General features: G+C 42.8%; 1 protein-coding gene across 1 annotated transcript in view; it reads left to right on the top strand.

The window, feature by feature from the left end:
* Positions 1 to 266: 266 nt before the first annotated feature.
* LOC141145985 (glucosylceramide transporter ABCA12-like) overlaps positions 267 to 25,117 on the top strand; it is a 327,299-nt gene continuing 302,448 nt past the window's right edge. Inside the window, exons 1-3 of the mRNA XM_073632770.1 lie at positions 267 to 408; positions 3,233 to 3,361; positions 3,935 to 4,115. Of these exons, the coding sequence (XP_073488871.1) occupies positions 321 to 408; positions 3,233 to 3,361; positions 3,935 to 4,115 (398 nt within the window). The 5' untranslated portion in view covers positions 267 to 320. The remainder of the gene's footprint in view (positions 409 to 3,232; positions 3,362 to 3,934; positions 4,116 to 25,117) is intronic.

The raw sequence follows: 25,117 nt of genomic DNA, 5'->3' as shown, positions 1-25,117 counted from the left end.
CTATCAACACAGTCAGCGTTGATGCGGGAATCCCTCCTGCCGAGCCATCATCTTCTCCCGGCAGGGGGGCGGAGTAAGCCGCCACGTCAGGGGAAGACCGTGATTACCTGTATTTTACCTGAAAAAATTACCAAACCCTTTAGCATCCTTGACCATACACTGAACAGTGCAAGGAGCTGTGGAGAAAGGGGGGAGTGTAGAGGTTGATTAAATTTTTTTTTCTTGGATTCAGGGAAGGGATAAATGAGAAGTTAATAAAACATAATTCTTTCTTTTTAGGTATTCAGTGGAATAACCTTTGTCTGCGAGAAGCTGAATCAATGTCATTTTTGTGGATTTGTGGGATGATTCCTATAGATTCACTTATGTACTTTGCTTTTGGATGGTATATAGGCAACATAATGCCTGGTAAGAGCCTGAAAATAACTTTTTAAATTCTCCAATATTTCACATGTGACCCTACCGTGGGCAATAATGATTATACACCTCAGTAAATGACACCATCTCAATGCAAATTTTTAGGATATGTAGGGCAATTTCCTCCAGATGGTCATTGCTTAGATTACTTTATGCAGATTTGACTGTAGCTACCACTACTACCTCGGCTTTTCTTGTTTACCAGCTGACAAATATAGACCAAAACTTGGCACAATAGAACAAAGTTTAACCACTTGAGCTCAGGAAGATTTACCCCCCTTCATGGCCAGGCCATTTTTTGTTATACGGCACTGCGTTATTTTAACTGAAAATTATGCGGTTGTGCAACACTGTACCCAAATAAGATTTATGCCCTTTTTCCCCCACAGATAGAGCTTTCTTTTGGTGGTATTTGATCACCTCTGCGTTTTTTATTTTTTTTGTGATATAAACAAAAAAAGACTGACAATTTTGAAAAAAAAAATATATATATATTTCTTACGTTCTGCTATAGAACATATCCAATAAAAAAATAGAAAGAATAAAATGCCTTCATAAATTTCTCCTACGTGTATTCTTCTACATATTTTTGGTAAAAAAAATCCCAAAAAGCATTTAATGACTGGTTTATGCAAAAGTTATAGCTACAAACTATGGAATATTTTTATTCATTTATTTTTTACTAGTAATGGTGGTGCTCATTGGCTTACAGCAAGACTGCAATATTGCGGTGGACATTCTGACACTCACACGTTTGACACTTTTTGGGAACCAGTGACAGTAATACAGTGATTAGTGCTAAAAATATGCACTGTCACTGTACTAATGACACTGGCTGGGAAGGGGATAACATCAGGGGTGATAAAAGGGTTAACTATGTGCCTAACCAGTGTTTATGTGAACTGTGTGAGGTGCTTTTACTAGGGGAAGAAATGGAATTTATTCGCTGCTTTACAGGGACACAAACTCTATCCCTTTCTCCCTGTCAGAACGTCAGTCTGCCTTGTTTACATAGGCAGATTGCAGTGATGTGTTTCTCTATCTGACGATTGGCAGGTGCTGGCAGACCCAGCACCTGCCAAACGGCTTCTGCTGTGTGTAATCACAGCGGAAATGAGCTGCCAGTGGCGCACATGCGAGCCTCCTAACTGGAAGTATGGGATCACGTATATATATATATATATATATATATATATATATATATATATATATATATATATATATATATATATATATATATGTAAAAAAAATATATATACACACATATATAAATGTGGCGCTCACAAATAAAAAAGTGTATGAGTGTGAATAATATTAAGCAAGACAAAGTCCAAATAGAGTGACAAAAAATTCAAAAGTGTTTGAATCCATAGTGAAAGGAAACCACAAATGCTGTAAAGCCTTTCAGGTGCATACCCTGTTTCCCCGAAAATAAGACCTAGCGTGATTGTCGGTGATGGCTGCAATACAAGCCTTACCCCCCAAATAAGCCTTACCCTGTTTCCCCGAAAATAAGCCCTACCCTGAAAAGAAGACCTACAAGGGCTTTAACTAGGGCTTTTTTTGGGGGTAGGGCTTATATTGCAGCCATCACCGACAATCACGCTAGGTCTTATTTTCGGGGAAACAGGGTATATACACGGATGCTTCCGAGCTTTTCAGGTGCAAGTCAAACACCCCCTTATGTGTCCCCACTCACCAGATTGCGGTGACCCCCAGCTTTGCAGTCTGGGGGTCACTTCAAGCTTAAAAGATGGTCCCCAGGGATATTCAGGAGAAGTGCAATGCACGTCAGATCAATAGATTCTTAACTGAAGGTTCTCAGTAGATGTGACAGGTACCCAAAAGGAAATGGAAATAAAACGAAACTGATAGTGAAAGTACCATTTAAAATTAATTTATTCTAAAGGAGATTGGGTACTTACAAAACATTTGTTAAAAGCAGGCATGTAAAATGTATTAGCAGGTTAATCTGGGCGCCGCTCACGGAGTGCGTTCCACGGACCCGGAAATGAGTTTCACAGAGCTGGAAATGACGTCAGCGCCGTTGATGCACATCCGGCGGCACTGACGTCGTGAGTGGCGCCCGGATTAACCTGCCAATACATTTTACATGCCTGTTTTTAACAAATGTTTTGTAAGTACCCAATGGTACTTTCACTATCAGCTCCATTTTATTTCCATTTTCTTTTGGGTACCTGTCACATCTACTGAGAACCTTCAAATAAGAATCTATTGATCTGACGTGCATTCCACTTCTCCTGAATATCCCTGGAGACCATCTTTTAAGCTTGAACCGACCCCCAGACTGCAAAGCTGGGGGTCACCGCAATCTGGTGAGTGGGGACACATAAGGGGGTGTTTGACTTGCACCTGAAAAGCTCGGAAGCATCCGTGTATATTTGCACCTGAAAAGCTTTACAGCATTTGTAGTTTCCTTTCACTATGGATTCAAACACTTTTAAATTTTTTGTCACTCTGTTTGGACTTTGTCTTGCTTAATATTCTTCACACTCATACACTTTTTTTTTTTGTGAGCGCCACATTTATATGTGTTTGTATATATTTTTTTTTTCATTTGTCAAGTGATTAGCACTTAGTGTGTGGCAGCTGCTTTAGTATTCTATGTTCACTGTTTGTTCACCATCAGCGCGAGTATATTTTTTTCACACATATATATGTGATCCTGAGTACAGCTTCCACCCTGTAGCAGTAGAACTGCTATAGGGCGGACGGCAAGCCATTAATGAGGAGAGACTTAAGTAAGGAGAAAAGATTTATGTTATTGTTTATTATTTCTTAATATACTTCTTAGGACCTGTTGGTCAGAAAAGGCCTTGGAATTTCCCAATTACAATTACTTACTGGAAGCAACTTTTTGGGGCTCAATGCAAGCAGAGTGAAAATCTGGTTAGAAGTAAGGAACAAGATAAACACAATGAAGGTAAGTAGTTTTGCAAGAGTTTTGAAAATTACCTTTTTTAGGTTTGGCATGTAATAGAGATTTCAAGGTTAAATAATATTGTACATATACACTTTATCTGTCAGGTGATCCCCCTACAGACTGAATACTCAGAACTTCATTATGCTCTCATATACAGCGTTTGATGAACTTACCTGGCAAATTTTCTTTTTGGATGTCACTGTAGTTACAGAAAAATAATCAGTTTGGTGGTATTACCATATTTTCAAGTGAATTATGGTTGATGATGCAGGGGTAATTTGTAATTAGAATACTCATTCCTATTAAGACCTGAAAAATCTTGCATGGTTCTAGAAACTGTCTACAAACTCCAGATATGGTTAATAATTTTGTGTTTCAGTATTTTAAACATGAGACATGTAAATTAGGCAAGTTAAAACAGTTTTACAATATTTTAGGATCTCTAATTTATGATTTATATACATATGTAAATACATTTACATATATGCCACTAATATATACTGAGTTTACATGTTGATATCTGAAAAATATTTTAGGTGTACTATAACTACTTTATGGTCTTGATCTTTACAGGATATACACATCAAAGACAAAATACGTGTTTGCCTTTCATAGAAGATGGAGTGTCTTTAGTTTCTATCAGCAAACTATATTCAAACAACCTGATAGCAGTAAAAGATTTAAGCTTCAATTTTTACAACAATGAAATTACCTCAATCCTGGGTTCTAATGGTGCTGGAAAAACAACTATTCTGTAAGTTCACCTAATTGCTAATAGCGAAATGAGCTAGTTATGACAAGACTTTACGTTACATGGGGTCCATAATAATAGGAAAAAAGTGATTCTGTATACTCATCCACACAAATGGGTTGATTTACTAAAGAGAAATAAGCTGTTCACTTTGCAAAAAGATTTTTTTACTTTGCAAGGGAATTTCCCATTAGCTTAGTAAATATGGTAATTATTAACTTAAAGAATACATAATCATATGCAGGGGAAAAAAAAACTATTTTTGATTATATATAAATTAATGATGTAGGTCAGCATAGTTTTACCTCATTCACAAGCTAAACGAATATTTCCTTGCAAAGGGAGTAGCCTATTTGCCTTTAGTAAATCAGCCCCCAATATGTATCGCTCATGTAGCAGAACATAAACACTTTCTAAAAATAATATTATACTGGTTATGATGCACTCTTACTGCGTGGGCAGTGTTTATCAGTCTTCCTTAGCTGTCAATATCATACCATTTTGCAGGAGAACAAAGTTGTTGGCCCATCGACACAAGTTAAGATAGACCAGCTTTTCTTGGGGTGGGGTGAAACACTGACTTCATGTCTATTGGCACACAAATACTGTAGCTGAAAGGTGCTGTAATACATTTCATTACATTTTATGTATACCCATTACACTTACATTAATTGGTTCTGCTCTATGATTTAGGGACATACAGGTATTTATAGAGCAGTGGATCTGACATTTGCCAAATATTCACTGCTGGTAAAACTTCCACGTACATGTTTTAAATGAGTGATTGACTTGGGAAACTTAACATTAATAAATCACCGGGACCAGATGGCTTGCACCTGAGGGTACTTAGGGAACTCGGTCAAGTAATTGCCAGACCATTGTTCCTAATTTTTACTGACAGTCTACTCACTGGAATGGTACCAGCTGATTGGAGAAAAGCCAATGCAGCACCAATATTTAAAAAAGATCCCAAAATACATCCCTGGGAATTACAGACCAGTTAGCCTAACATCAATAGTAGGGATGAGCTTCGTGTTCGAGTCGAACCCATGTTCGACTCGAACATCGTCTGTTCGACCATTCGTCAAATTGAGAACGATATGGGCCGTTCACGCCAAATTCATGTGGCGCGTCACGGCCCATAATTCACTGCGGCATCGCAGTACATTGCTGGCTGATGATTGACCAAGCATGCACTATGACCCGCATGCTTGGCCAATCACAGCGCCGTCAGTAGAGAGAACTATAATTGGCCAAAGACAGGGTGGCTTTGGCCAATTATGGCTCAGGGGGTTTAGAACACGCCCCACACTATATAAGGCCACCTACACGGCGGCCCTGTGTAGTGTGTTCCGGCATGCTGAGAGATAGAGAGAGAGAGAGACAGTGTCATTTCATTTGAGTTAGATAGATTAAGCAGGACAGTCAGTCAGTTAGCTGCACTTACAGTGTATTTTGTATATATATGCATCCCAGGTGTTGTATATATATATATACATATATATATCTATATCTATATATATAGATATAGATATATATATATAGATATAGATATATCTATATCTATATCTCTATATATATATATATATTATCTATCTATCTATCTATCTATCTATCTATCTATCTATCTATCTATCTATCTATCTATCTATCTATCTATCTATACACTGTATTCAGTTTAGCTAGATCTGTTACTGTTATCTTCCTACTGACAGGCAGACTTGTCTTGTTACAATATTTACAGCTACCTGAAGAAAATTGCTGGTGTTCTTTTGATCCTATTAGTACCACAGTCAGGCAGCTAGACTATTTACAGTTAGTGTAGTGCGTCCTCCTCACAGTGTTCAGCTAAAGCTACAAGTTAGTTGTGTGTGACCTCAGCACAGTGTTCAGCTAAAGCTACAAGTTAGTGTAGTGCGTCATCCTCACAGTGTTCAGCTAAAGCTACAAGTTAGTGTAGTGCGTCGTCCTCACAGTGTTCAGTTAAAACTACAAGTTAGTGTAGTGAGACCTCTGCACAGTGTTTAGCTAAAGCTACAAGTTATTTTAGTGTGACCTCTGCACAGTGTTCAGCTAAACCTACAAGTTAGTTTAGTGTGTCCTCTGAACAGTGTTCATCTAAAGCTACAAGTTAGTGTAGTGCGTCCTCCTCACAGTGTTCAGCTAAAGCTACAGGTTAGTTTAGTGTGACCTCTGCACAGTGTTCAGCTAAAGCTACAAGTTAGTGTAGCGCGTGCTCTGAACAGTGTTCAGCTAAAACTACAAGTTAGTGTAGTGCGACCTCTGCACAGTGTTCAGCTAAAGCTACAAATTAGTGTAGTGCGTCCTGTGAACAGTGTTTATTTAAAGCTACAAGTTAGTGTAGTGCGTCCTCTTCACAGTGTTCAGCTAAAGCTACAGGTTAGTTTAGTGTGACCTCTGCACAGTGTTCAGCTAAAGCTACAAGTTAGTGTAGTGCGTCCTCTGAATAGTGTTCATCTAAAGCTACAAGTTAGTGTAGTGCGTCCTCCTCACAGTGTTCAGCTAAAGCTACAAGTTAGTGTAGTGCGACCTCTGCACAGTGTTCAGCTAAAGCTATAAGTTAGTGTAGTGTGTCCTCTGAACAGTGTTCATCTAAAGCTACAAATTAGTGTAGTGCGTCCTCCTCACAGTGTTCAGCTAAAGCTACAAGTTAGTGTAGTGCGACCTCTGCACAGTGTTCAGCTAAAGCTACAAGTTAGTGTAGTGCATCCTCTGAACAGTGTTCAGCTAAAGCTAAAAGTTAGTGTAGTGCGACCTCTGCACAGTGTTCAGCTAAAGCTACAAGTTAGTGTAGTGTGTGCTCTGAACAGTGTTCAGCTAAAGCTACAAGTTAGTGTAGTGCTTCCTCCTCACAGTGTTCAGCTAAAGCTACAAGTTAGTGTAGTGCGTCCTCCTCGCAGTGTTCAGCTAAAGCTACAGGTTAGTTTAGTGTGACCTCTGCACAGTGTTCAGCTAAAGCTACAAGTTAGTTTAGTGTGTGCTCTGAACAGTGTTCAGCTAAAGCTACAAGTTAGTGTAGTGCTTCCTCCTCACAGTGTTCAGCTAAAGCTACAAGTTAGTGTAGTGCGTCCTCCTCACAGTGTTCAGCTAAAGCTACAGGTTAGTTTAGTGTGACCTCTGCACAGTGTTCAGCTAAAGCTACAAGTTAGTGTAGTGCGAGCTCGGCACAGTGTTTAACTAAAGCTACAAGTTATTGTAGTGCGTCCTCTGAACAGTGTTCATCTAAAGCTACAAGTTAGTGTAGTGCGTCTTCCTCACAGTGTTCAGCTAAAGCTACAAGTTAGTGTAGTGCGACCTCTGCACAGTGTTCAGCTAAAGCTACAAGTTAGTGTAGTGCGACCTTTGCACAGTGTTCAGCTAAAGCTACCTGTAGAAGGTTGGTGGTGTTTTCCTGATCCTATCACTACCACAGGCAGCTAAAGTATTTACACGTTAGTGTAGTGCGACCTCTGCACAGTGTTCAGCTAAAGCTACCTGTAGAAGGTTGGTGGTGTTTTCCTGATCCTATCACTACCGCAGGCAGCTAAAGTATTTACACGTTAGTGTAGTGCGACCTCTGCACAGTGTTCAGCTAAAGCTACCTGTAGAAGGTTGGTGGTGTTTTCCTGATCCTATCACTACCGCAGGCAGCTAAAGTATTTACACGTTAGTGTAGTGCGACCTCTGCACAGTGTTCAGCTAAAGCTACCTGTAGAAGGTTGGTGGTGTTTTCCTGATCCTATCACTACCGCAGGCAGCTAAAGTATTTACACTTTAGTGTAGTGCGACCTCTGCACTGTTCAGCTAAAGCTACCTGTAGAAGGTTGGTGGTATTTTCCTGATCCTATCACTACCGCAGGCAGCTAAATTATTTACACGTTAGTGTAGTGCGACCTCTGCACAGTGTTCAGCTAAAGCTACCTGTAGAAGGTTGGAGGTGTTTTCCTGATCCTATCACTATCGCAGGCAGCTAAAGTATTTACATGTTAGTGTAGTGCGACTTCTGCACTGTTCAGCTAAATCTACCTGTAGAAGGTTGGTGGTGTTTTCCTGATCCTATCACTACCGCAGGCAGCTAAATTATTTACACATTAGTGTAGTGCGACCTCTGCACTGTTCAGCTAAAGCTACCTGTAGAAGGTTGGTGGTGTTTTCCTGATCTTATCACTACCGCAGGAAGCTTAATTATTTACACGTTAGTGTAGTGCGACCTCTGCACAGTGTTCAGCTAAAGCTACCTGTAGAAGGTTGGTGGTGTTTTCCTGATCCTATCACTACTGCAGGCAGCTAAAGTATTTACACGTTAGTGTAGTGCGACCTCTGCACAGTGTTCAGCTAAGGCTACCTGTAGAAGGTTGGTGGTGTTTTCCTGATCCTATAACTACCGCAGGCAGCTAAAGTATTTACACGTTAGTGTAGTGCGACCTCTGCACAGTGTTCAGCTAAAGCTACCTGTAGAAGATTGGTGGTGTTCTCATACTGTAGGCAGGCAGTTGATTTTGCTAGCTGCAGTATCAGTATATATATATATATATATATATATATATATATATATATATGCCAGCTTAGTGTGTAGCTGCAGGCCATTAGTATGTCTGGAAGGCCAACAAGGAGAGGCAGACAGTCACAAGCCAATAAAAGAGGGCAAGCAGGCTCTGTGTCTAGAGGCAATGGTGCTGGTCATGGAGACAGTGCATCCTCATCAGCACGTGGCCGTGGGACACGCTTGGTCTTTTTTTTCGGCAGCTGGCCGTGTTGAGCCGCAACATGCGTAAGACTTGGTCGAGTGGATCACCAAGCCGTCCTCATCCTCCTCATCCTCCCTCACCCATGCTCAGGGTACTTTGTCTGGCAAAGCAGCTGCCAACGTGGCCTCTTCCCTTGGCTCAATGGCATCAGTGACTCCTTCCCTAGCCCCACCATGTCCTCCTGAGGAGTCCCTCGAACTGTTTGACCACAGTGTTGGGTACATGCTCCAGGAGGATGCCCAGCGTTTAGAAGGCTCTGATGATGATACTGAGCTAGATGAAGGCAGTAACATTAGCACGTACAGAGGGGGTGCCCAAGAAGGACAGCAATCTGGCAGTCATGCTCCCCCTGCTGCAGCATACTGCCAGGTTTGCTCCGGTGATGAGGAGGGAGGGGATGATGAGGTCACTGACTCAACGTGGGTGCCTGATAGGAGAGAGGAGGAGGAGGAAGCACATCATCAATTAGGCAGGATGCCCTCCATGGGCCAGCCTAAGGGCAGCACACTGACTGCATCACACCGCAAAGCTCCGCATGTGCAGAGCGCTGCTGTCTCTGCGCGTTATTCCAAAAGTTCTTTGGTGTGGGCCTTTTTTGAGACGAGTGCATCAGATCGCACTGCTGCTTTTTGCAATATATGTCTCAAGCGTATCTCGCGTGGCCAAAACATCTCCCGCTTGGGCACCACATGCTTGACCAGACATATGTTGACATGCCATGCAGTTCGTTGGCAAGCATATCTAAAAGACCCACACCAAAGAACAAAGAGGGCCTCTCCTTGCTCCTCATCAGCTGAGATCTCCAACCCCACTATACCTCCAGTCCTCTCTGAGACATGCACTGAGAGGAATGAAGGTATAGAATTAGGTGTGTCACAGCAAAGAACTTGTGGGCAATCTGCTTTCGGTACACCAATGTCAGATTGTACCAGGCAAATTTCCCTGCCCCAGCTGCTGCACCGCAGAAAAAAGTTTGCTCCCAGCCATCCACATGCCCAGCGGTTGAATGCTAGCTTGGCAAAATTGCTAGCACTTCAACTGCTACCTTTTCAGTTGGTAGAGTCTGCCCCCTTCCGTGAGTTTGTGGAATGTGCGGTTCCTCAGTGGCAGGTACCCAAACGCCACTTTTTCTCATGGAAGGCAATTCCGGCTCTCTACCGGCATGTGAAAGGCAATGTCTTGGCCTCGCTGGACATTGCAGTCAGCGGTAAGGTGCATATTACCGCTGACTCATGGTCCAGCAGGCATGGACAGGGACGTTACCTAAGTTTCACGGTGCATAGGGTCATTCTGCTGGCAGCTGGGAAGGATGCAGGACAAGGTGCAGTAGTGTTGGAGGTTGTTTCCGCCACCATGCCTCCAAAATGCCACTACTAATGATTGTGACACACTTCTCTCCTCCACCCCCTCCTCTTCTTCTTCCTCCATGTCCTCTTCCTGTGCTTTGTCCTCTGAACCAACAGTGCTCCGTAGGCATTCAAGGGGCTACGCAAGTACGCAGGCCAAAAGATGCCATGTGGTGCTTGAGCTGGTGTGCTTGGGGGACAGGAGCCACACTGGAGCAGAGGTTCTGTCAGCTCTGCAGGGGCAGGTTCAGAGGTGGTTGACGCCACTCCAACTTAAGGCAGGAATGGTGGTTTGCGACAATGGCACCAACCTCCTCTCCACCCTCCGACAGGGACAACTGACCCATGTGCCCTGTTTGGCTCACGTCCTTTACTTGGTGGTGCAGCGGTTCTTGGGCAGGTACCCGGGCTTACAGGATGTCCTGAGCCAGGCCAGGAAAGTCTGTGTGCATTTCTGCCTGTCATATAATGCCAGTGCTCGGCTGGTAGACCTCCAAAAGGAGTTTAACCTGCCCAAGAACCGCCTAATCTGTGACATGCCCACCAGGTGGAACTGCTGCGTGACTGCTGCTTGTGCTGGAGGCTTTGTAACCGATCACAGGGTGCGTCTGTCCACCGACTCGGTCGATCGATTGACCTTCATAAAAATTAATCAGTCTTGGATCACCACCAGCTACCAAGCACCTGATGCTGATGTAACCGAATAATTTTTTTTGAAATGTCAGATCCCTTCAAAGACTGCCTATGCTGATGCTGAGTGACTATCCTGTTATGCTGAGTAATTATCCTCTTCCTCCTCAATGATCATGCTGATAGCTTGTAAGAACATTTTTGGTTCTGGGCGCCGCCACCAGTGCCTAAGGCCCAATTTTTAAGCCCCTGTTTAACAAGGGCATGTAATTACAATTTTTGATGCAATTCTTTGCAGCAGGGCTAGTTCCTGCACTCCAACTAGAGTATCTGTGAGGGGTTGCAGTGTTGTGGCACCAGCACCAGTGCCTAAGGCCCAATTTTTCAGCCCCTGTTCAACAGGGACATGTAATTAGAATACTTGATATAATATTTCACAGCAGGACCCGTTTCTGTGCCCACCAAGATTAACTGTAAGGACTTATAGGGCGTACACACGGTCGGACTTTGTTCGGACATTCCGACAACAAAATCCTAGGATTTTTTCCGACGGATGTTGGCTCAAACTTGTTTTGTCTACACACGGTCGCACAAAGTTGTCGGAAAATCCGATCGTTCTAAACGCGGTGACGTAAAACACATACGTCGGGACTATAAACGGGGCAGTGGCCAATAGCTTTCATATCTTTATTTATTCTGAGCATGCGTGGCACTTTGTCCGTCGGATTTGTGTACACACGATCGGAATTTCCGACAACGGATTTTGTTGTCGGAAAATTTTATCTCCTGCTCTCCAACTTTATGTGTCGGAAAATCCGATGGAAAATGTCTGATGGAGCCCACACATGGTCAGAATTTCCGACAACACGCTCCGATCGGACATTTTCCATCGCAAAATCCGACCGTGTGTACGAGGCATTACAGTGTTGTGGCACCAACACCACCACCACCACCAAAGGCCCAATTTTCCAGCCCCTGTTCAACAGGGACATGTAATTAGAATTCTTGATCTAATATTTCACAGCAGGGCCCGTTTCTGCGCCCACCAAGATTAACTGTGAGGACTTACAGTGTTGTGGCACCAACACCACCACCAAAGGCCCAATTTTTCAGCCCCTATTCAACAGGGGCATGTAATTACAATTCTTGATCTAATATTTCACAGCAGGGCCCTGTGAGGGCTTACAGTGTTGAGGCCACAACAACACCTAAGGCCCAAATTTCTGCTGAGTATATAGGGCAGGCCCCCACTTTAAAACATCCAACTTACAAATGACTCCTACTTGCAAACGGAAGGAGACAACAGGAAGTGAGATGAAATCTACCCCATAGGAAGGGAAATTCTCTCCTGTAAGAGTTAATATGGGAAAAACTTTTCTCCTTTCCACTGATACTTTATCACCAAACCTTGTTTCACTAAAAACCCCAAATTTTCAAAAAACATTTGTCATTGGGACAAAAAGTGAAGTGAAATCTTCTGAAGAAGAGCACAGACAGCAAAACAAATGTCACAGGGGTGATAACCCTTCCCTATGTTTTCCAAAAAGCTTAAAAACAGATTTTTTGGCTGGAGCTACACTCAAAATGTACCAGTTCAAAATTACAAACAGATTCTACTTAACAACAAACCTAAAGTCCCTGTCTTGTTTGCACCGCCTGTATACTGCTGTTCAGAGTATATAGGGCCTGGGGGCCCCACGCCTTTTCTTTTTTTAATTTGGGTGCGGGGTTCCCCTTAATATCCATACAGGCCCCAAAGGGCCTGGTAATGGACTGGAGGGTACCCATGCTGTTTGTCTCACTAATTTTCATCCATATTGCCAGGACCCGACATTACATTAAAGCCGCAAGCAGTTTTAAATTACTTTTTTCCTTTAAAAATGTCATTTTGTGCAGGGACTGTTCTAAGCATGGGAAACACGCACCACTTTACAGGCATACTATAGACACCCCCAGGTACGATATTTAAAGGAATATTTCACTTTTTTTTTTAAGCATCATTAATTTCACTGCTCCCGAAAAAAACGGCCGTTTTTAAAACTTTTATTTTGCATTGATACATGTCCCCTGGGGCAGGACCCGGGTCCCCAAACCCTTTTTAGGACAATACCATGCAAATTAGCCTTTAAAATTAGCACTTTTGGTTTCGAACGTTCGAGTCCCATAGACGTCAATGGGGTTCTAACGTTCATGGGAATTTTCAGTCCGTTCGCAGGTTCTGGTGCGAACCGAATAAGGGGGTGTTCGGCTCATCCCTAATCAATAGTATGCAAGCTCTTGGAGGGGGTGATAAGGGACTATATACAAGATTTTAGTAATAAAAAACTGTATCATTAGCAGTAATCAGCATGGATTCATTAAGAATCTTTCTTGCCAAACCTATCTATTAACCTTCTCTGAGGAGGTGAGCTGCCATCTAGATAAAGGAAGGCTAGTAGACTTGGTGTATCTGGATTTTGCAAAAGCATTTGACACAGTTCCCCTTACTGTAGTAAGGTCCGTTTGCATGGAGTACATGGATTGAAAACTGGCTACAAGGGCAATTTCAGAGGGTGGTGATAAATGGGGAATACTCAGAATGGTCAGGGGTGGGAAGTGGGGTCCCCCAGGGTTCTGTGCTGGGACCAATCCTGTTTAATTTGTTCATAAATGACCTGGAGGATGGGGTAAACAGCCCAATCTCTGTATTTGCGGACAGCACTAAGCTAAGCAGGGCAATAACTTCTCTGCAGGATGTGGAAACCTTGCAAGAAGATCTGAACAAATTAATGGTGTGGGCAACTACATGGCAAATGAGGTTTAATGTAGAAAAGTGTAAAAAAATCCATTTGGGTGGCAAAAATATGAATGCAATCTTCTCACTAGGGGGTGAACCTCTGGGGGAATCTAGGATGTAAAAGGTCCTGGGGGTCCTAGTAGATGATAGGCTCAGCAATGGCATGCAGTGCCAAGCTGCTGCTAACAAAGCAAACAGAATATTGGCATGCATTAAAAAGGGTTTAACTCCAGGGATAAAGTGATAATTCTCCCACTCTACAAGACTTTGGTCCGGCCTCATCTGGAGTATGCTGTCCAGTTCTGGGCACCAGTCCTCAGGAAGGATGTACTGGAAATGGAGCGAGTACACAGAAGAGCAACAAAGCTAATAAAGGGTCTGGAGTATATTAGTTATGAAGAAAGGTTGCGAGCACTGAACTTATTCTCTCTAGAGAAGAGACTCTTGAGAGGGGATATGATTTCTATTTACAAATACCATACTGGTGACCCCACAATAGGGATAAAACGTTTTCGCAGAAGGGAGTTTAATAAGACACATGGCCACGCCCTAAAATTAGAAGAAAAGAGGTTTAACCTTAAACTGCATAGAGGGTTCTTTACTGTAAGAGCAGCAAGAATGTGGAATTCCCTTCCACAGGTGGTGGTTTCAGCAGGGGGCATCGATAATTTAAAAAAACTATTAGATAAGCACCTGAACGACCGCAACATACAGGGATATACAATGTAATACTGACATATAATCACACACATAGGTTGGACTTGTGTCTTTTTTCAACCTCGCCTATTATGTAACTATGTAACCTCCATTGAATTTTCAGGAAATCTATTTAAATCTGAAAGTACCTTGCTATCTATTTCAATATTGATAATATTGGAATAAACATTTCCTTGTCAAAAGAAGTTTATTGAGTATACAATGTTATAAAGATACATAAAGTAAGTTTACAAGGATCTATAAAGTAAGCTCATTGTTTTACAGTAGGGTTTATATAGGTAAATATCATGAAATTTCAAATATTAAACATTGGGTTCACGTAAACCTAAATTAAAGATATATATCATTTCCTTAGTTACTTTTGTAGGTATTTAAATGATTTATACCTACTATACATATTGTTTACAAGTAGAGTGTATATAGTTCAAATAAATTCTGATAATGAGCTTTAATCGTAAGGTGGAGAAAAGGAAAGAGAAAGAAGAAAAAGGGTTGAAAAGTAGAGGTATGGTCCACAAGGTTGTCCCGCTCGTCAGTTTATTATTCTTTTTAGTTCTCTTTGAAGCCTTAGAATGGGTGTCTCTGTAAGTCATTTAATCTGTTACCATGGCAACAGGACAGAGTCATTGAAGTTTGACAGGAACTGTTGTTTTATCCAAGGATGCCAAAGTTTTTCAAATTTTGGAATTTGATTTTGATCGATGGCTACCATCTTAGCATGGGACATTGTATTATTCATTCTGTGAATTGTTTCTGCTAGTACCAATGTAGGAGATTTCCATGCCTTGGCCACTGTTTGTTTTGCAGCCGTTATTAGTTGGATCATAAGTTTGAATTGAGAGAGTGTTAACCATTCTGGTTTTAGATTAAGTAAAGTTAAATATGGATCTGGTTGTATTATTTTTTTAAATATTTTAGATGCAATCACGAAGACTTCCTTCCAGAAGGTTTGGATTACTGGGCACGTCCACCATATGTGTAAATATGTGCCTATTTCTGGGCATCCTCGAAAACAAAGAGCTGAGGTATTAGGTGAATATTTTGCCACTCTAGCGGGTACAAGGTACCAGCGAGTTAGGAGTTTATAATTTGTCTCCAGTGCTAAGATGTTGGGTGAAGATGACTTAGATGTGAGCCATATGTTAGACCAGTCCGTGTCTTCTAAAGTTCGTCCCAGGTCCTCCTCCCACCGCTGAACGTAAGAGGGTCTATTAAGATTTGCTACTCCATATAATTGATTATAAAGTGATGAAATTGTACCTTTAGCAAATGGATCTTTTGTACAGATTGATTCAAAAATGGATAATTGGGATAATGGTGTATACCCCTTTAGGAATGGTGTATAGAAATTTTTGATTTGGAGATATCTAAATATCTCAGAGTTTGGTAGATCAAATTTTTCTCTAAGTGATGGGAATGAAAGGAATGATTTAGATGCTATGAAGTCATTTAGTGTCTGAATGCCTGATGTTGTCCAAGCTTTAAAAGAATTTGGGTAGATCCATGCCGGATAAAAGGCCGGATTTCTGATAAAAGAAAGGAGAGGATTGTGTGGAGATTGTAACTGATATTTGGTTTTTAGTTTATCCCAGAGAGATAGGAAGTGTTTAGTTATGGGATTATGAATTTTAAAGCGGTCTTTAGGATCAAGCCATAATAAATTTGATATTAATAGAGGGTCATTTTCTGAAGCCTCTATAAATACCCATAATGGGATTTCCTGTTTTGCGTGGTATTTGGACAGACTGGCCAAATGTGCTGCTCTGTAGTAGTTAGTAAAATTAGGGTATCCCAGGCCTCCTTTATTTTTGGGAAGATGTAGTGTGTGTATAGGTATACGTGGTTTAGAAGAGCCCCATATAAACGAAGTTGCTCTTTTTTGTACTATTCTCAAAAAATAGGAAGGAATTGGAATAGGGAGGACTCTGAATAGATAAAGCAATTTGGGTAGAATAGTCATTTTGATTGCATTAATCTTCCCTATCCAGGATAAAGGAAGTTGCGACCATTGTTTTATTAGATTTGTGATCTGTCTTAATACAGGAGGATAATTGTTTGAGAATAAGTCAGAATGAGATGCTGTTAAATGAATTCCAAGATATGGGATTGATTTTTCTGCCCATGTGAATGGGAGTGGAATAAACATTTCATCACAGACGTGTGGCTGTCGGTTATACAATATTTCTGGCATTGTTACTTATTAAAATGTTAGCATCATGTTTTTTACAGTAAATTACCACTTTGCATTTTGTTTTAGTTTTTGTCTTCCTGTTTTGATATGTTAAATTAATACAGCATTGAATAAAATATGTTAACATAACCATTTATTTCAACTAGAATAAGATAAAGAATGTAACTTATGCCATTTGTTGTCTCTTCTTACGTTCTGCTTTTTCTTCCTTTACTTCTGCCTTCACTACTTTTTGCCCTGTATATTGTTAGTTTAACCTTAAAGTACACCTACAGGCAAAACATTTTTTTCTAGTTTTGGATATGGGGGAATGGGGAAGGATAAGAACCTCTGTTTTAATTTACTTAGTGTTATAAAGATCTAATCTCACAATTTGCATAAGCCACCATTGTCACCAGAATAAAAAATAAGTGGGGGGAACTCAAATCTTATGCCCTGTACACACGGTCGGACATTGATCGGACATTCCGACAACAAAATCCATGGATTTTTTCCGACGGATGTTGGCTCAAACTTGTCTTGCATACACACGGTCACACGTGGTGATGTAAAACACATACATTGGGACTATAAATGGGGCAGTAGCCAATAGCTTTCATCTCTTAATTTATTCTGAGCATGTGTGGCACTTTGTGCGTCAGATTTGTATACACACGATCAGAATTTCCGACAACGGATTTTGTTGTCGGAAAATTTTATAGCAAGCTCTCAAACTTTGTGTGTCGGAAATTCCGATGGAAAATGTGTGATGGAGCCCACACACGGTCGGAAATTCCGACAGCAAGGTCCTATCACACATTTTCCATCGGAAAATCCGACCGTGTGTACAGGGCATTACAGTTGTCCCCACAGTAGAGATAGACGGGATATGTTTCAGTGGGGACACTCATTCTGCTGAAAGAGGAAGAATTTCCTCTAATGTTAGGGATATTTCCTGTTGTGTCTTGCAGTTAAAGGAAATCTCAGTAAGGGGCACAGAGAAGAGTAAAACGTAATAGTAGCTTTAACCTTTTTTATTCTATCCAAAACAACAGCATTGGGGAAGCATTTCCTCACTGCTATGCCTGCTTGTAGTCTGTTTTTCTTCTAGACACCCTTCCCCCCTTGTTTGTTTACCTAAACTCTTTTTGTGTCACTGCACAGATTAGCGTGTCTCCATCAACCCCTCTCAGGTCTTTTGGACCAAGGTGTTGTTGGCTAAGTTCTTGTGGCTGAATGGTTACAGGGGTGTTGCTCCAATATGTTCACTCTTCTCAACCCTAAAGGGGCATACATCCCATTTTAGATCCAATTTTAGATCTCAAAGCTCTGAATCTTCTCACTTGTGTTTAAAAATTTTACATGGAATATACCAAAGCTGTTACTGCCCTCATTCACCAGATAGACTTTTTATCTTCTGTGGACATCAAAGATACTTACCTACAGTTTTACATCTTTCCAGCACATCAGCAATTCCTATGCTGTTTTGTGGGGTCCCTGCACTACCAGTTTGTGGTCCTGCCCTTTGGATTTTTCCAAGTCATCTTCCAGGACGGCTTACTGAGAGATAGGCTCCTCCCACCTAGCACAGGAAACACATGATCCACATCATAAAAGCAGCACACATGTATTAGCCCCTCAGTATTTGTGTTTCCTCCGGCCAGTCAGGAACTTCAAACAGATGTTTGTTATTTTTCCGGCCTTCGTGCTAGGTGGCACGGGCCTCCCGATGTCCATACCCAGGGCAAACAGGGGTAGTACTCCTGGGGTATGAGTCAGTTTGGGCCACCCAGAGACCTGACAGAGCGTCAGTGGGTCCATCTGAAATGGCACAGCAGGGTGTTCTCCTAGTGGAGGCGCAGGCCGCCGCATGATCCGGGTACCTTTTTTCTGCTGTTTACAGAGATCTCCATGTGCAGGGCTTCTCTTTCCCTAGCGTGTGGATCGTGCTGGTGGCACAGAGTGATGAGGTAACTTCCAGGACTGGTGACAGGAAGTGACATGGCAGGAAGTCCAGCGGCGGCCATCTTGGTACACCCTGACACTGGGAAGTGAAGCCCTAGCTGGGGATAACAGGACTGTGCCCGAGGGCATCGTCGGATCCACAGCGCCACCCCGGATTCTCCACACCTCCTTATATAAAGGCCTGAATAGCAAAATGGCGCTGAAGGCTTCCAGGAGCATGGACACACCAGGATCCATGGAAGCAGGTCTGGAGGCGCCACCCGTTGATTCGGGTCCTAAGGTAAGAAAATAGGGGGCAGACTGCTCCTTCCCTTTTCTTATCCTCCTGTGGGGGAGGGGCACATGGGGGCGTTGTGTTTTATTCCAGAGCCTGTTTATTGTTATGCTTAGTGTGGACAGGTGTCGCACCTACTAGCATAGGCTCCGGTGGTGGGTACTTTTAAAAAGGTTCTTAGATAAGAATTTTTGTTATCCACAGGGTGTTTTTGTTATGGTATTGTCTTCAGTGGAAGTAATGTGCTGGCATTTGTTATTTGATTCATTTCAGGACAAAGCCCACGAGCCCAGAGATAGCAAAACAGAGACACTCAGAAAAAGGTGCCCAATGTGCACCAAGAAAAATACCTTTATGGGTGGAAGAAAAGTGCACGTCAGGACTATATAGACAAGCTCATCAAAGGAAAAACAGATCCTATCCTAGAAGGTTTTATGAACTCAATGAAGAAAGGGAAGAAACAGACTTTACAGTCCTTTAAACCCAGAGAGCAGGAGGCTCTTGATGAACCTATCCCCTGTGCTTCTGGCACCAGTACTAGTGTTAGGCCAATGGTCCTGACCCAAGCACGGGCAGCCCACCAGCACGGAGTACTGGAGGAGAGCTCAGAGTCAGCCTCAGAGCTTGAGGAGGGGGAATGTAATGAGGAAAGACCCAGCAAGGTTTAAAGATCCCTTTTTCCTGCAGAGGAAACAGAGAAACTATTAAAGGCTATATATGACACCCTGGAGCTGGAGGAGCCAGAGGACCAGGAGTTGTCTGTACATGACATTTTATATTCAGGCCTTCAGCCTAAGCAGAGCAGAACCTTTCCGGTACATGCGCCCCTAAAAGAGACAGTACTTCAGGAATGGAAGAAACCAGAAAAGAGTCTTCTTCCCTAAAAATTTGAAAAGAAGGTTTCCCTTCAAAGAGGAAGATACAATGTTGTGGGAAAAGTGCCCCAGACTGGACGCTTCCCTATCTAAGGTTTCAAAGGGTTCAGAGCTTTCCTTTGAGGACTCGGGCACCCTAAAGGAGCCAATGGACAGAAAGGCAGAAGGATATTTAATTAAAGTGTGGTAAGCCTGCTCCGCTAACTTTAAGCCAGCACTAGCCACTACATGTGTGGCTCGTACGCTTGATTTATGGTTTAAACAGCTCCGCACTCTTCTGGAGTCAGATACTCCCAGGGAAGAAATTTTGGATTCTCTACCAATGCTAAATAAGGAAGTAGCCTAAATAGCAGATGCGTCCACGGAGTCTGTAATATTCTTGGCCAAGTCTACAGCATTAATTAATGAAGCCAGGAAGGCTATCTGGCTGAAGTCCTGGGGAGGAGACACAGTGTCAAAGGTCAAACTCTGTTCCCTCCCCTTTAATGGAGATTTGCTCTTAGGTAAAGAGCTGGAATCTGTCCTAGAGAGGTCGGCCGATAAAAAGAAAGGGTTTCCTTTCCTCAAAAAACAACAGCAAAAGAAAAAAAATAAATTTTCATCCCTTCCAGAGATCAGGCGAAAGGAACTATTGTCAGGGGGACAAAAGACAGCATAACAGGGGTTTTACAGCCACGCAGGACCAGAAAAGAGGGTGGCAATACAGGAGGGGTAGGGGCAGAGGTTGCTTACTTTTTAAACCCCCCCGAGCCTAAAGACTATTCCCAGTGACTCAGTCAGCCATGTGGGAGGAAGGTTGGGGTCATTCCTCCCACAGTGGCAGACCATTTCCAGCAGCAGCTTTATCCCGGATCTGATAAAATCGGGGTACAGGATAGAGCTCTTGGGCTGCCCCCCTCAAAAATTTCACGCAAACATTCTCCCAAAAGATGTGGAGAAAGCAACAGCTATGTCTTCCCTCCTACAGAGTATGCTGGAGGAGAAGGTGATAAGCTTCATCCCCCCAACCCTAAGAAAAGAGGGGTTTTATTCTCACTTTTTTTGATAAAAAAGCCATCAGGAAAATTTCGACTCATTTTGAACCTGAAGCAATTGAACATGTATGTAAGGTACAAACGATTCAAAATGGAGTCAATTTACACCACCAGAGATTTGTTAGCCCCTGATGTCTTCATGGTCTCATTGGACCTAAGAGACGCCTATCTTCATGTCCCAATTCAAAAGGAGTCCAGGCAGTTTCTCAGGTTTGCAGTGAAGAAGGGGTTCAAGACCCTCTATTTTCAGTTGAATGCTCTGCCCTTCGGATTGACGTCAGCACCACGCATCTTCACGAAGATTTTGGCAGAAGCTCTGTGGATCCTGAGATCAGAGGGAATCCATATAATTCCCTATCTGGACAACCTGTTGATCTTTGCAGACTCAGCAGACGAGGTAAAACAGAACCTGAACAGAACTATCAGACACCGTCAGCAGCTGGGGTGGCTGGTAAATCAGGAGAAGTCACAGTTGGTACCTACTCAAAGTATAGTATTCCTAGGATACCTAATAGACTCGACTACATCCAAAATGTTTCTGACGAAAGAAAAAGTGGCAAAGATAATTGCAGAGGTGAGCAGCCTTTGCGTATATAGAGAGACCTTAATTCAGGATATAATGAGGGTTCTTGGTCTGATGACAGCTGCCATCCCAGGAGTCCAGTGAGCACAATTCCATACTTGAGCACTTCAGGCGTTCATGATTTCTGTCTGGGATGGAAGGAAGGAATCTCTTCAGAGGCAGACAGAGATCCCGCAGGAAGTAAAACTCTCAATAGAGTGGTGGTTGATCCCTACAAATCTCTCTGCAGGTCAACTTTGGTCCCAACTCAACCCTCTGGTGGTCACCATGGACACCAGCAGTCAGGGGTGGGGAGCCCATTTAGGTGCACGGATGGCTCAAGGGATCTGGAACTGGCAGGAAGTCAGCCTCTCCTCCAATGCAAGGGAGCTGAGCGCAGTTCTAAAGGCTCTAGTAGCCTTTGGTCCGACTCTGAGGGGAAGACATGTGCAGGTCCTTTCGGACAATATTACCACAGTAAGTGGGGAATCCCACAAATAGACCTTTTTGCTACAAGGCAGAACAGGCAGGTGGAACAATTTTTCTCCCTACAGAGAGATCATCTCAGTCTGGGCCTAGATGCGCTATCCCAGTCCTGGGAGGCAAATATGGTGTATGCATTTCCACCTTTTGCCCTCATTCCAAAGATTATCCGGAAGATAAGAGTGTCGAGCACAAAGCTTATCCTGATCACACCATTCTGGCCAAGGAGGTCTTGGTTCTCAGGACTACTAAGGCCTCATGCACACGAGACGCTGTTAAACGCGCATTCAGAGGCAGTTGGACACTTTTTTCAACTGCCCCTGAACCCATTCAATGTTATCCTATGTGTTCATGTACACAGTCTCGTTTTTTGGCGTTTTCAGGCAGTTGCGTTTAACCTTGTTTTTCCAGAAGAAAAAAATGGGTTCAGACGCAAAAGTTTTCCACGTTTCAGACGCCAAATGCGGCTAAACGTGGCTAAACGCGGCTAGACGCTGGTAAAGCCTTTGCCCGCGTTTGCGTTTATAAGTGTTTTTAAAGGAACATTTTATGACCCGACTTTGGGGCCCCATATCTCGGAGCCACTTGGTGCTAGGAACCCCACATTTGGTGTGCAAGCACAGTGGAACTAGCACTACAACATATCCAAATGTGGGTTCCTAGCATCAAGTGGCCCCGAAATACGGGGCCCCAAAGTTGGGTCACAAAACGTCATTCTCTGCTGCAGAAGTGCTTGACATTTTGCGACGTGACTCAAAATTTGGATATGTTATAGTGTTAGTCGAACTGTTTGGGGTTCCTAGCACTAAGTGGCCCTGAGATATGGGGCCCCAAAGTCAGATCGCAAAATGTCAAACACTTCTGCAGCAGAGAATGACATTTTGTGACCCGACTTTGGGGCCCCATATCTCGGGCCACTTGGTGCTAGGAACCCCAAATTTGGATATGCTGTAGTGCTAGTTCCACTGTGTTAGCACACTGGGTTCCTAGCACCAAGTGGCCCAAAGATACGGAGCCCCAAAGTTGGGACGCAAAATGTCATTCTCTGCTCAGCAGACGCTTCTAGACGCAAACAGGGTAAAACGCGGCTAAACGTGGCTAAACGAGACATGCAAACGTGGCAAAACAGGCATTTCTAAACGGCGGTTTCAGCTTTTGAAAACATGTGTTCAGCAGAGTTTGCACCAGCGTCTCGTGTGCATGAGGCCTAAGACTCAGCATCACGGAGCCTTGGAGACTGCCTTACAGGACAGACCTCATATATCAGGAAGAGGTGAATCATCCAGAAGTGAGCTCTCTTTTTCTGACGGCCTGGCTTCTGAGAGGGAGCTGTTAGAGCAGAGAGGTTTATTGGCAAAAGTAATCAATACCATTCTTAGCAGCCGGAAGCCGTCCACTAATGCAATTTACAATAAAATCTGGAAAAAATTTGGGGCCTGGCACCTGCTCAATAATAGAGTGTCAGGAGCCATGATCCCGGCTGTCCTAGATTTTCTCCAAGCCGGAGCAGATCTAAATCTGGCAGTCAGTGCCCTTAAGGTGCAGGTATCGGCTCTATCTAGCTTTTTAAATCAAAAACTGTCAGAAGAGCCACTGGTCAAGAGATTTCTTGCATCCATCAGCCGTAAGCTGGTCCCCAAGTCAAGCAGGTTCCCTCCCTGGGACTTATCCACTGTGTTGCAAAGTCTTTGTAAAACACCATTTGAGCCAGGTCGAACTGCCCATAAAGCTCTTAACCTTGAGAACATTGGGTTTGGTGGCCCTAGTCTCCACTAGGAGGGTTGGAGAGATACAATCGCTTTCAGTGATCGAGCCCTTCTCCATCATCTTGCAAGACAAGATTATCCTCTCGCTGGACCCGGCATTTCTCCCCAAAGTACCGTCTAACTTCCATAGGTCGGAAGAGATCATGATACCATCATTTTGCGGAGATCCTAAAAATGACAAGGAGGCAGCATTTAATAATATAGATGTGAGGAGATGCTTGATCGCTTACATAGAGCACACCAAGGAATGGCGACGTTCCACCAGCCTGTTTGTGTTGTTTGCAGGTTCAAACAGGTGTAAAAGGGCATCTAACAATACCGTTTAGTAGGAGGTGGATGGAGGGCGCGTGATCAGATGCTTACATCAAGACATGTATGGTTTAATCATATATAAGGAATACAAACATATAAATATTGATTCATACAAATACTACGTTGCATAAAAACAGGTAACAAAATAAGCACTAAAAAGTTAAAATTGGGGTATGCCCATGTTGAGGCAGGTATTTAAAAAAAGGCTGACGCGTTTCGAGGGTAACCTCTTCATCAGAGCCAGGAGAACAATAGCACAGTCTGTATGGGCCGGTAGGCCGACATGTGTACATGGGAAGGAGTGGCTAGTGGGAGGGTATGTCCTGTGATGGATAATAGTTATTCTAAGTTCCATACCAGTCCACGTCCAGGCGTTCTAGGTGGAATACAGATCAGCACAGTATAGTATGGAGTACATGGCAAGTACATACCGTACACTACAGACTGGAGACGTATAATAAATTTACATTAAAAATACATTAAAAAAGGTCAGATGTGTAGACTTAAAATTATAAAAGATACCATATCAATACAGGGAATTAATGATAGGTAGTAGACATTGAAACAAAAACATGAGATTCTAGATAAAAATATATAAATATATATATAATATATATATATATATAAAAAGGGGACATAAGTGAATGATGTAAAATGCACAGAAACGCTAAGGGGTCTTTTTTTCACCACATGGTGTAACCAGTTGTGCTTCTGTACAAAGGACATGCGCATGCGTGTAAAGACATCTCTGCAGGAACAAAGTGTGGATGTATGCCAATGCTCACTGGAAGCACATCTGGGGGCACAGAAATGACCGTGCAGTTGTGCAAAAAACAGATATATTTATATACACATAGAAATATATAAATATACATATAAAGATAGAGCCCACCTATAAACACATATCATGTGCCTATGTTGAAGACACGTCATAACAGTGGGGTGGGAATATACAGTTTGTGCAGGATGATGGCAGAAAGTGACGGAAGTGAATGCGTGGGAGTATGAGGGTGCATGTAGGTTGTGGAAGTACAGGAATATAGTGGTACTGGTGGCCAAAAGTGGAAGTGGCAGACAGGTAGACTGATGAGGGATCGCACCTACCTACAAATGTAATAAGGATGTATACAATTGTATTTTCCTTTGCGGTGGTACTTGGCTGTCAGATGTGCTAGCATGACACCTGTCGGCTCCCAGGGGAGGGTGGGCTGAGAGAGATCTTCCTGTGCATGAGCCGAGCCATCGTGATAGACGGTAGGCTCATGCGGCTCACATCAGCTAGCCCCCGGGAAGAGCATAGAAAGGAGGATGGCTCAGAGGAGGGTGGAGGAGTGGTTTCAAGCACAG

This window comes from Aquarana catesbeiana, linkage group LG05 (assembly GCF_042186555.1).
Source record: "Aquarana catesbeiana isolate 2022-GZ linkage group LG05, ASM4218655v1, whole genome shotgun sequence".
In the NCBI taxonomy this organism is placed as follows: Eukaryota; Metazoa; Chordata; class Amphibia; order Anura; family Ranidae; genus Aquarana; species Aquarana catesbeiana.
Note: the sequence above shows the minus strand (reverse complement) of the source record. Positions and strands in the feature narration are given on the sequence as shown.